The sequence below is a fragment of the Ranitomeya imitator genome, chromosome 5 (genome assembly GCF_032444005.1).
Source record: "Ranitomeya imitator isolate aRanImi1 chromosome 5, aRanImi1.pri, whole genome shotgun sequence".
In the NCBI taxonomy this organism is placed as follows: domain Eukaryota; kingdom Metazoa; phylum Chordata; class Amphibia; order Anura; family Dendrobatidae; genus Ranitomeya; species Ranitomeya imitator.
Window position 1 is genome coordinate 672075961 of NC_091286.1, and position 12946 is coordinate 672088906.

General features: G+C 42.1%; 1 protein-coding gene across 1 annotated transcript in view; it reads right to left on the minus strand.

Annotated features, from left to right (window-relative positions):
- The window catches only part of LOC138638755 (cytochrome P450 2K1-like), a 91202-nt gene that overhangs the window by 41701 nt on the left and 36555 nt on the right, over positions 1-12946 (minus strand). The window contains exons 3-4 of the mRNA XM_069728312.1: positions 7276-7438; positions 4260-4409 (exon numbers count right to left, since the gene is read on the minus strand). Coding sequence (XP_069584413.1) covers positions 4260-4409; positions 7276-7438 — 313 coding nt within the window. The remainder of the gene's footprint in view (positions 1-4259; positions 4410-7275; positions 7439-12946) is intronic.

The window sequence follows — 12946 nt, forward strand, 5'->3', positions numbered from 1 at the left end:
CCTAGCGGACCGCTTAGTGCGCTTAGGACAATCAGAAATAGCATGAGTGGAATCACCACAGTAGAAACACAGACCATTCAGACGTCTGTATTCCTGCCGTTCAACTCTAGTCATAGTCCTATCGCACTGCATAGGCTCAGGTTTAACCTCAGGCAGTACCGCCAAATGGTGCACAGATTTACGCTCGCGCAAGCGTCGACCGATCTGAATGGCCAAAGACAAAGACTCATTCAAACCAGCAGGCATAGGAAATCCCACCATGACATCCTTAAGAGCCTCAGAGAGACCCTTTCTGAACAAAGCTGCCAGCGCAGATTCATTCCACTGAGTGAATACTGACCATTTCCTAAATTTCTGACAATATACTTCTATATCCTCCTGACCCTGGCACAAAGCCAGCAAATTTTTCTCAGCCTGATCCACTGAATTAGGCTCATCGTACAGCAATCCGAGCGCCAGGAAAAACGCATCGACACCACTCAATGCAGGGTCTCCTGGCGCAAGAGAAAATGCCCAGTCTTGAGGGTCGCCGCGCAAAAAAGAAATAATAATCAAAACCTGTTGAATAGGATTACCAGAAGAATGAGGTTTCAAGACCAGAAATAGCTTACAATTATTTTTGAAACTTAGAAACTTAGTTCTATCTCCAAAAAACAAATCAGGAATAGGAATTCTTGGTTCTAACATAGATTTCTGATCAATAGTATCTTGAATTTTTTGTACATTTATAACGAGATTATCCATTGAAGAGCACAGACCCTGAATATCCATGTCCACACCTGTGTCCAGAATCACCCAAATGTCTAGGGGAAAAAAAAAAAATGAACACAGAGCAGAAAAAAAAAAAAATGATGTCAGAACTTTTTCTTTCCCTCTATTGAGAATCATTAGTTTGGCTCCTTGTACTGTTATGTTTGCTAATGACAGGTGTTATGAAGGCAATCCAGAAACACAGTGTGCTTAGCGATCAGAGCGCACACAGTGATCTGACAAATACCCAAAAATACAAGAACGAGCTCTGAGACGTGGAAACTCTGTAGACTGCACACCTGATCCTATCCTAAACACAACTAAAAGCGGCTGTGGATTGCGCCTAACAACTACCTAGGCAACTCAGCACAGCCTAAGAAACTAGCTAGCCTGAAGATAGAAAAATAGGCCTGACTTGCCCCAGAGAAATTCCCCAAAGGAAAAGGCAGCCCCCCACATATAATGACTGTGAGTAAGATGAAAAGACAAAACGTAGGGATGAAATAGATTCAGCAAAGTGGGGCCCGATATTCTAGGATAGAGCGAGGACAGTAAAGCGAACTTTGCAGTCTACAAAAAACCCTAAAGCAAAACCACGCAAAGGGGGCAAAAAAAACCCACCGTGCCGAACTAACGGCACGGCGGTACACCCTTTGCGTCTCAGAGCTTCCAGCAAAACAAAAGACAAGCTGGACAGAAAAAAAAGCAACAAAAAAGCAAAAAGCACTTAGCTATACAGAGCAGCAGGTCACAGGAACAATCAGGAGAAGCTCAGATCCAACACTGGAACATTGACAAGGAGCAAGGATAGCAGCATCAGGCGGAGTTAAGTAATGAAGCAGTTAACGAGCTCACCAGAACACCTGAGGGAGGAAGCTCAGAAGCTGCAGTACCACTTGTGACCACAGGAGTGAATTCAGCCACAGAATTCACAACACATGTCATATACAAATGCAAAAACTGCATGCTGCACGCATACAGTATATATCACACATTGCACACATGCATGTATACATTGAGCACATACACACTCACACACACAGGTTTAGGTGACAGAGAGGGGCAGAAGACTGCAGTGTCTGATTTCATATACTCCTGCACTGATCAGAAGCACTTCTTATTAATGTGTCTGATAGCAGTGCATTGGTTAAACTGTTCAGCTTAGAGCCTCAGAAGCTTTCCTGCTTAGATTACCTTATCTGTTCAGTATTGGCCACTTCCCCCTCCTACATATATTCACCTTTGGCTGCCTGGTTTAGAGAGAAGGTGTTGGTTGTTGGTAGAGGCATTTGGAGTGTTGATCTGTGACTGTTGCTCGGTGTTTCAGCTGTGTGTGAATCCTCATCATCTCCAATTTTGTGTTTCTTCCTTTTTTCCAGTGTATCTCTCTGTTGTCTGTAAGTGCATATTTGTATTATTGGTGTTTTCCGTTATACCTATTTGTCCTCCCTTGCTAGTCTGGTTTGTGAATATTGATACACTATCACTCCCCACTTCCTTGGGTGGACAAGGGGGATAGATATATGGCTGAATCAGAAGCTGAGCAAGGTATGTGGTCTTCACAATAAGAAGAAATCCAGGGAGCAGGGATAGCAAGGGCACTCATAGTGTTAGGGACAGGGAAGGAGCCCCTGGCCCCTGGAAATCCAACAACAGAGTTGTGACATTAACGATGACACATACTATTTTTTGATCCATTATGGATCCTATTACTGCTCTGGCTACACAACTGCAGCAATTAGCCCGGAAGTGACAGATCTTTGCTCTGTTTCTTTATAACACCCAAATAACATTACCCCTGGTGTAGTATAACCCAAGATTGCTTTGCCAGCCAGGGTCTCTGGGGTACGAGACAAGTTTGTTGTCTTTAGGGAGGCCTGTAAGCTATACTTTAAGTTATTTCCTCACCTCTCTAGAACTTAGTAGCAAAGAGTGGGGGTCATGATTTTGCTCCTCCAGGTTGACCCTCAAGCCTGGGCATTTTCTCACCTGGCCGACTCTCAATTGCTTCAGACAGTTGAGAATTTTTTTCAGGCACTGGGTCACATATACGACAACCCGATTGCATCTCCTTAGCTAAGTCTATGATATGTCAGCTTCTGCAGGCGGAGGAGTATTGCTCTGAGTTTCAGAGGTGGTTCACAGATACCAAGTGGTATGATCCCATTTCTATCAAGGGATATCCATAAGAGTAAAGAATGATTTTGCCCTGCATAAGAATCTGGTCTCCTTTGAGGCAGCCATGTCCCTGACCATCCGTGTTGATGGCCATCTTCATCAGAGACATAAGGATACACTCCAATTTGCAGTGCTTGGAGTCAAGGGAACCTGTGTCTGATTCAACCAAGGAACTCATGCAGTTGGGTAGGGCGGCACATTCTGTTGATCCAATGGTAGTTTGATGTAAGGGGGTAGTGTGTTTTATACAGTTAAGAGCAAAAGGGTAGCAATGTTTTGAACTCTAATTCTCCCTATCTTAATATCCACTTGTGCTTTGAAATTGAGACGGACATCATTTTATAGACAATCATCTTGGATATCTCACACTTAACCCCTGAACGACCGCCGATACACCTTTTAACGGCGGCAGTTAAGGGTACTTAAACCACAGTGCCACTTTTTAACGGCACTGAGGTTTAAGATTATAGCGCTCCCCAGAGTCAGAATTTCTCCGGGGGCCAAGCTAAATGGGGTAGCTAAACTGCTAAACACAACTTTATTTTTTATGTGTGTATTGGAATAACACAAAAAAACTGAGGAAAAATGGCAAATTGGACAATTAAAGATTGTCCAGGTAGATATGTCTTTATTAATGTATACCACCAAGAGTCTATACATTTTGATATCAGCACTAATTTATATTACTAGTAGCTTATTCATTCTGATGGATCAACCACACATACACAGACAAACATACACAGATTGGTACAAAGACAGACAGACAGAAAGCAAGACACACACAGACAGTCAATAGACGACTTACCACCAGTCCATTTCCTCTTTAGTTCTTCCCACCCTTTCAGAATACAGGAGTACCTGATCTGTGGTGACATCAGAGTCACATGACCGGTCACATAATTGTGATCTTATCAAAGTTCCTGAAGTGTCGCAGAGTACAAGACCTGTGGTGACATCATGGTCACATGACCAGTCACAAGACAGTGACGTAACCAAATGTCCTGAAGCAGTCTCCATATCAGAAGCTACTTTGATATAATTAGCAGTGTAGCTCCTGCTGCTGTAGATGCTGGGGGCCCCCAAAAGGGTGGAGTCCCTGAGTTATCCCCCAGATTTTTCCCTTGTGCCGGCCCTGACTGTGAACATTCTATTTCAGGCATGAACCCTGGGCTGCTCCTCTTGATGGAGACATGCTGCCTGTCCTTGTTAATATACACAAAAAATTAGGGTCTTGAACATTGGACCACCTTATAACTCAGATTTAATAAGTTATTTGTAAATTAGTTTTCTATACCAGACACTTCTTAATAAAATGATGACTATCAGCTTACCCTCATACGTCCTAAACTTCTTCACGAGAGACTCGGCCTCCTCGATGATCTTGTCCTCTATTCCCTTCTTTCCCATTCCATAATCTCGTAATGTGGACAGAGTGAATCTTCTCATCACTTTCCAGTTCTCTCCATTAGCAAGGATGATTCCTGAATATAACAAAGCCATGTTACATGCCTGCGTCATAAGATAACCGGTATGGACATCTCTACAGCATTAACAATGGACATCCCTAGAGGTGAGTGAACCTCCCAAAATTTGTTTTAGGCAGATTTGCTAAATTTGGACTGCTCATTAGCTTCAGTCTGAAAATAGTCAGTCCAATTCAACTTGCCAAGATTGCTGTGAAAATACATTTACTATGTCCTGATGTATCTCCAGACCACAAAACACTACAAATGGAGGGGAGGGAATGGTTTCTAAAATTAAATAATCAAAATTACTCCATTGCTACAGGCCCCCAAAGCACAATCACTGTTCAGGAGAGGAACTGAGGACTGGCACAGAAGACTGCGGTGGAATACACATATTTTATTATTTTAGCACCTTCCTGAATCTCAAAAGAATTAAGCAATATGGTGGCCACTTAAATTATTGAGAAATTTGTATTTGTTTGAATGATTCACTCATCTCCAATTTTCACCTATTTTTACAAACTTTTTGATAGGGATGAGCGGACCTGTGGATGTTCTGATAAATTGAGTTTGGTTGAACACTAATCCAAAGTTCGGGTCGGGCACTAGAAATGTACCCGAACTTGACCCTGAGCAGGAACTTCATAGAAGCGAATGGAGACCCGAACTTTGGAACTGTAAAGTGGCTGTAAAATTTTCTTGTAAAGGGCTAGTTGGCTTAGGAAGGATGCAAAATGGGGGTAAGACCAGGACAATTGCCTTGCAAACAAATGTGGATACGAAAATGACTTAAAATAACATAAAAAATTTAAAAATAAATAAATAATACTCTTGAATCTGGAAGTGGACCAGGAGGGTGAGGAAGAGGTGGAAATGGACATGGCATTGTAGGTGGAAGAGGCAGATGAGGAGGTAGATGTCAGCTTCAGCAAGGCTGGTTATCAAGATAGTGGGGTCCCCCTGTTTTTTTAATTATTTATTATTTCACGTGGGGAATGTTAGGTTGGGGGAGGCTGGGAGGGTAGTGGGAATGGGGGGATGTTGATGAATGCTTAGTCGATATATAAAATGGTTCACGTATGTATAACTTGATGATATTGTAATGCTTTAAAAAATCAATAAAATGTGTAGGAAAAAAATGGCATGGGGTCCCCCCCATTTTTGGCAACCATCCTTGCTACATCAAACAGCTTGGGACAAGTATTCCCAGGCCATGGATATTGGTCCCTCAGTCTAAAAATAGCAGCCAGGAAGCTGCCCAGAAAAGGCAAATCTATTAGATGTGCCAATTCTGGCGCTTTGCCTGGCTCTTCCCATTTGCCCTGTAGCGGTGACAAGAGGGCTCATATTTGTGGGGTTGATGTCACCTTTATATTGTCAGGTGACATCAAGCCCATGGATTTCTAATGGAGAGGTGTCTAGATGCGACCGTCCAGGCTGAGAACCACTGGTATCTGAACTGAAGCGAGTGCAGCCTCAGTGACTGGCGGTGACATCATCGAGATTACCTCTAGTCACTGAGGCTGCATTCTGGGCTGCCTTGTGAAGTCTGTGTTTCGTTTTGGTGCCCAAACAGTAGGTGTTCGGTAGGAACGCCGAACTTTACTGTTCAGGTTTGCACACCTTTTGTCTGGTGTCTCTCATCTTCCTCTTAACCTTGGCTAAGGTCAGGCGAGTTTGCTGGCCTGTATATCGTCTGGGTTCTTTGTGTTCCCAAAGCCACATTCCAGTGTTGCCAATGAGTTGTTTGAGTGCCGCCATTGCTCTTTGTCCTGCTCAATCACATCCTCCGAAACTGTCCCTTAGCTAGACAGTTGTGTATCACTGTCTACCCAGTATATGCAAGGTGAAGAAGTGATGGAAGGAGTGCAGAAGTGATGCTGCAGCAGAGACAGACAAGCAGCAGTAGGGCGAAAACTCCACTAGAGCTCACAGATAGCCTGCACTTTAAGCATTAGCTCTGACATATCGGGGTAATTTTTAGGGAAGCTCTACACCACTAAATTCAGCACATGCACCAGTTAAACGATGTGCATGAAACTGGCTAGGCCCAGATCTGCTACAAGATTAGACTGTTAGAGCATGCTGCACCAGATTGTTAGAGCACGCTGCACCAGGCTGTTAGAGCATGCTGCACCAGATTGTTAGAGCACGCTGCACCACGCTGTCATGGTGCTCTATGGCAATGTGAAAAAGGCTATTAGGGCATGCTGCATCAGGGTGTTATGGCACTCTACACAAGTTTGTTATAGAACACTGCACCAGGCTGTTATGGCACTGTGCACCAGGCTGTTAGGACATGTTGCTCCAGGTTGTTAGGACACAATGCACGAGGCTGTTATGACACTCTATACCTCTCTATATGGCTCATATTAAAATGGGGTGGAAAGACGTGATCTGAAAATTATACAGGCCGGGTCATGTGTTGCGCCTGCTAATCACAGCCATGTCAATATTTGGCATGGCTCTGATATAGCTCTATTAATGGCCACAGCCTGAAAGCTTGTTGATTGGTTGTACTGCACTCTTCCAACAAGCTTTATCTGGCACCAAACCTGAAAAGTAAAACAAACTTTCGGGAAATAGTCAGTGTTCGGAGTTCAGCACCGGACAGGTATAAAATTCGAACTGGTTCGCTCATCACTACTTAATAATACATCTCCCATTTAATACAGTGAAAACTGAGAAAAGAGTGATGTCTTCTTTTTTTTCCCCCAAAACAGCGCCACTTTTGTCCTTAGGATTTGTCTAGTATTGTAGCTTTTAATACATTTAGTGCAATTTACTCCTTCTGGTCTGAGCTGAGTATTTACACCAGATTTAAAAAAATGACATTTTTAAGTCAAATGGTAGGTTTTATTTTAGCAGACAAAGCACTTACCATGATTCTTTGTGGTTTTAGAAAATAGAGTTGCTACAGGCCTGTCGACAAATTTTTCCCCGTGGTTGATTAAGGCATCTTTAATGGTATCGTAACCACACAGGACAACCATTTTTGCTAGGCCTATCTGGATGCTAAAGATGGTGCCATACGTTTTAGATAACTGTGAATACAAAAATAAATACATTTTTGAATGAATGGCTAACACTATAATTGTTTCAAATACTAATACAGAGGCTTGAAGAGGGTCACGGGTGGGCTCTTTGTATATTGGATTCTCTTTACAGGGAATCTGTCACCCTTTTGAGATTTATGACTTATGAATATGGGCATACAGGTTGTACACAAGTGAAAATAATCATACCAGTATGCCTCTTGGATGTGACCTTGTTAAGTGAAAGTCATAAGATAAGACTGCCTTGGGTCTTCATTATACAAGTTTTCTCCACCCCTTCTCGTCAAATGTCATTTGTGTGGCCAGAAATCCCGCATCTGCCTGCCATCACTCCTCTGCACTGTTCCGCCCTTCTGAGAGTATGGCCTTCAATTCTAGCTCCGACGAGTCACTGTAACTTATGGTAATGGTTTTCTCCGCCGGACAGTAGGTGAATTCCCCACAATGCAGAGGAGTGATGGCAAGCAGCATGCGCAGGATTTCCAGCAGTGTACATGACGTGAAAAAGAGGTCTAAAGCGAAGGGGAGGAGAAAACTTGTATAATGAACACCAAAAGCAGTCTCATCTTCTGGTCAGCCTGCACCCCATAGCCTGGAAAATTGAAGATTTAAAAGATGATTTTTGTTTGACAAGGCCACATACAGGCGGCATACAAATAAGACTAGTTTCACTTTTATACAATCTGTATGACCATATTAATAACTTTAAAAAGCTCAAAAGGGTGACAGATTACCTTTAAAGCTCTGTCTGAGCTGATTGTAATTTACAGAGATGGTAATAGAGATGATCGAATATGTTCGAAAATCGATAGTCAAACATAAATTCAGCACGAATATAGCACATTCAGATTCGTGGTTGGAAATAAAAGCAATTTTTTATAAAATCAGAAAAAATCAGTGACATTCGTTAAAAAGTGAAAATATTTGCGTTGCCACTAAAGTATTTTGAGCACCTTGGCTAGGATAGTGGTGGTTTATGATGAGCGTGGGGCATGTGTTTGATGAGGGGAAGAGGTGTGGAGAACCCAGAGGAGCAGTGTGCTTGTAAACTTTTCTAACTTTATTTGTGCACATTGCGGCTAGCCAATAAGGGCTCAGGAAGCATCCACAATGTTCCGACCCCACTCCATATAAAGAGTAAACATCTTGTTTTGGTGCCATTTTCTCAATATAACAGCGCAGAGACGCTGCTCCTGACCATGGGCCTGGGTGCTGATAGATTTTAGCTAGTTAACTAGGCGGTTGTATCTAAGTCAGATAGTTTAGATAACTAGTATCCTGTGTGGATGTGAAATCAACCTTCCAGCAGATTCCACTGTCTGTAGCACACATTTCATAGAAGTGTGCCATGCCTTGCTTCTATTGTGCTCCATGCACAAGTAGTCCTTTCTAAATCTTATTTTTTCAGTTGCTAAATGTGTTCTGTGATTTGACATGTTGGCCAGGAAAAAAATTTTTGGGGGCAGTTGCTTTTGTGATTCAGCACGTCGTATCTCACCTTGTCATTTAGTGTTGGTGAAATTCAATTTTCTACATAGCTCATGCAGATTTTTTTAAAATCTGTTGGCAAATGTAATATAGCCCACCTTGCAATTTTGTGGCGGTGAAATTGTTCTGTGTGTAGAGCTGTTGCACAGTAAAAAATTATTTTTGGGGCTGTTGCTAAAGTGATTCAGCAAGCCATATCCCACCTTGTCATTTAGTGGTGGTGAAATTCAGCTGTCTGCAGAGCTCATGCAGATGAAAAAAATATAAAATTGTGTTACAAAAGTGAAATAGCCACTAGTACTGAGCTTGCTATTGTTTTGAGCATATATTCGATTGTATGCAGGCCTCATCCACAGTTTAAAAATACTTTCTTCCTTTAGTAATGTGATACAATAGGCTAGTGTCAGTTTTAAATTTTTGGGCACTGATATTGTTCTTCATACAGAGATACACATGATAAAAACTAAATTGGTTTTCTTACTATCGTGCTACCAAAAGCAGGCTACATTTCATCTTTTCATTGTTTGGTGCACATATTTTTCTCCATACAGGGGTACACATGATAAAATATAAATTTGTTCTGTTACTACCGTGAACCAAAAATTTGGCCACATCTGAGATTTTCATTCTTTTTTGCTCAGATTCTGCTGTATCCAAGACTCCTCTACAGTAACAAATCTATTGTTTTCTGTTACTACTGTGCTACAAAAAGCAGGCCACATTTTATCTTTTAATAATTTTTGGCTGGCACTTATTTATTATGTTTATCTTTTATAGCGATATCTTATTCTGCAGCACTTTACATACATTATCACTACCGTCCCCAATGGGGTTCACAATCTAAATTCCCTATCAGTATGTCGTTGGAAACCTGAGAACCCAGAGTAAACACACGCATACACGGGGAGAACATACAATCTCCTAGCAGACTTTTTCCATGGTGTGATTTGAACCCAGGACCCCAGCACTGCAAGACTGCAGTGCTAACCACTGAGCAACCACGCTGCCCTATTGTGGTATTGTGCTGGTATTGTGCTCCAGCCAGGAGCCCACATTTCACAATATAAATTATTTGTGCTAATAGCGTGGTCCTTAAAACATTTAAGAATTGTATAGGGTTTGGACCAGTATTTCTTGCTTAGGCCGAGGACACACTTGCGAATGTAATGCGAGAAACTCGAGCGAGTCTCTCGCATCAATACCCGGCGCTGCTGCCGGCACACGGGAACGGAGAATCCGGATGCATGTATTTCTATGCAGCTGAACGCTTCATTCCCGAGTACCGGCGGCAGTGCCGGGTATTGATGTGAGAGACTCATTCGAGTTTCTCGCATCACACTCACAAGTGTGACCCCAGCCTTAAAGTATGATCAGTAACTGGTGGATGAGTGACAGGTGTAGGCCCGGTGCTCTGAGAGCTGTGACTAATTCAGGAAAAACAAATAAGGAGACCCAACTTGCAGAGCAAATATTTCCACTAATTTTGGTCATATAACACAAAAAGTGGCATCAATTTCTATATATTAATTTTTTAGTCACTTACAGTGGGGGAAATAAGTATTTGATCCATTGATGATTTTGTAAGTTTGCCCACTGACAAAAACATGAACAGTCTATAATTTTAAGGGTAGGTTAATTTTAAAATTGAGGGATAGAATATTAAAAATAAAATCCACAAAATCACATTGTATAAATTATACATCTGTATTTGCATTTTGCAGTGAGAAATAAGTATTTGATCCCTCTGGCAAACGATTAAGGGTGCTTTACCGCGCCAGAAATGCAGCAGACATTTTATTCCTTTTTAACTATGGATTGACATGCCTCAATAAAGTTTTCTTTATTTCTACTTACCTAGTTGGTGTGCCAGACGGAATTCTTTCTTTCTTCAATATTTACACATTTATAGGCGCTCTCTAAAAACACATTTGTTAAAGGCAGCCTATCACATTACCTAATCAAACTCCTTTCATTTATAGTCTATTCTCTACTTCTATGAACATAATTCGCCATGAAACTCAACCGTACCAAAAAACCTCATGCAGCTTTTATCAACCCCCATTTACTCAAGATGGTTGTACCATCATTGTAAATAAGCACCTGTAATTGGTATCACCCCCACTTCACTGTAGATTGTAAGCTCTGAAGAGCAGGGTCATCATTGTTTTAGCTTTAATTGTTTATTTTAAACTTTGTAACTTTTGACTGTTTTATATGAACTGCTGACTCGTAAAGCTATGCGAAATGTGTTTTCACTATATAAATAAAAGTTATTATTAGTAGATTGAAGATGGGGAAGTTCAAGTTCTTAGCTTTGTCTTGTGTCGTATGAAACTATTTTTTATGTGATTAAAACTGTACAAACGAGGGTTTGCTGCTGTACTACAGAGGGTGGAGTCAGGTGAATAAGACAAGCTGATGGACTATGAGAGAGGTGCAGGCAGATATGTTACGATGGATTGAGAAAGATGGGGTATGCTTTTATCTAAGGTCAGTCAAAAACAGGAAGTATTTCCACTTCCATATCTGCTGACGGGCTCTCACTCACCCCGACTGTAGCGGATAAACAAGTGGAGTTTCTGCAGCCTGAGACCTGTGCGACAACAATTGCCATGGTGAGCGAGAAGAAAGAATCAGAAGAAGCAGTCGATGAGGTGGACGATGGTTTGAAAGGCCTGCTAGTCTGCATTTTAGCACAATGAGATTCCCAGATTAACTCATGTTGATCATGCATGTGTCAGTTCATGCATGTAGTAGTCAAATTATTGCATTAAAACTCTCCTCTGTTGTTTAACAAGGTGGCAGATAATGTGATTTTTGTCATTTTTGATGGACTGTAAAAAAAACCCAAGCTAGACAACTGCAGACCCATAAATGCTGATGGGCACTGACAGAGTTGGGGCTGAGGATGCATTTCTTGTCGTGGTTGCATAATTCTGCTTCTGCGGGAAGCCACAACGTAATCTTCTCATCTTCTTCCTCTTCCTCTGTTGAATTACTCAGCTGCATGCATCTGGGTTTATACCAAGTGGGATCTGCTACCTCATTGTCATTTTCTCTGTTCTCCCACTACTCGTCCTGAGAGTCACCCTCCTCCTCTTCCTGCCCTGACAGCACATTACAGCCCACAGGCCCCTCAAGTATCTGAATCTCATCAGGATCACCTCCACCTCCCAGGGTTAATGTCTTTTGACGAGGGTTTGTATTCTTCTCAAACCCTATTTCATCCAGCCCTTGATCAAACTGAAAAAAAATTTGGGCATTGGTGCACATGATTTCCTATTGACTCTGCAAATCTTTGGAGTAGATTTCCGATGGCCATGGCATAAAATGTGTGGACAAATCTGCAGACTCAGATATCTGTGGTTCCCTACAGTTAGTTGGGCAGTTGGAGAGTTGTGACGAGGGGGAAAACAAGGGTAATTTGGGTGACACCTCTGAGGACAAAACTGTGTGTGATGTTAAGGTGGAGGAAGATGAGCCGAGGCCACGTGATGCAGCGCTTGCCATCTACTGAAGCACATGTCCTTTCTGGCCCTCATTTACAAAGCGTACCACTGTGTGGCTGCCAAAGAAAGGGAATTGAGTTGCCCGTCCAGTAACAGAAGTTGTCAAAATGCTGCGCAATTGCTCACTGCAGTAAAACAAACCTACTTCTCATCTCTCATATCATACCTATCTCCAGGGCCGGTTTTAGACAAAGTGGGGCCCTAGGCAAAAATTTAAAGTGGGGGCCCCAAATGATAACATTGCACTGTGGCCCCCATATTTAGGGGCCTTATATCGGCCAATGGGTCTGCCACTATTAGCTGTATGCAGGGTCACTGCTGGCACTTTGAAAAGCAGCTTTTGGCCATGTTCATAGGCAGAATTTTTGCAGCTTTTTCTTCGGCAGATAATAAGTTTACAGTAGTTTACAACACAAGCAAAAACTGAGATTTTCAGAAATCTCCTGCCGACCCTTTTATTTTCCGTTGACTGAATTTCACAACTGCGTCTCTCCAGACC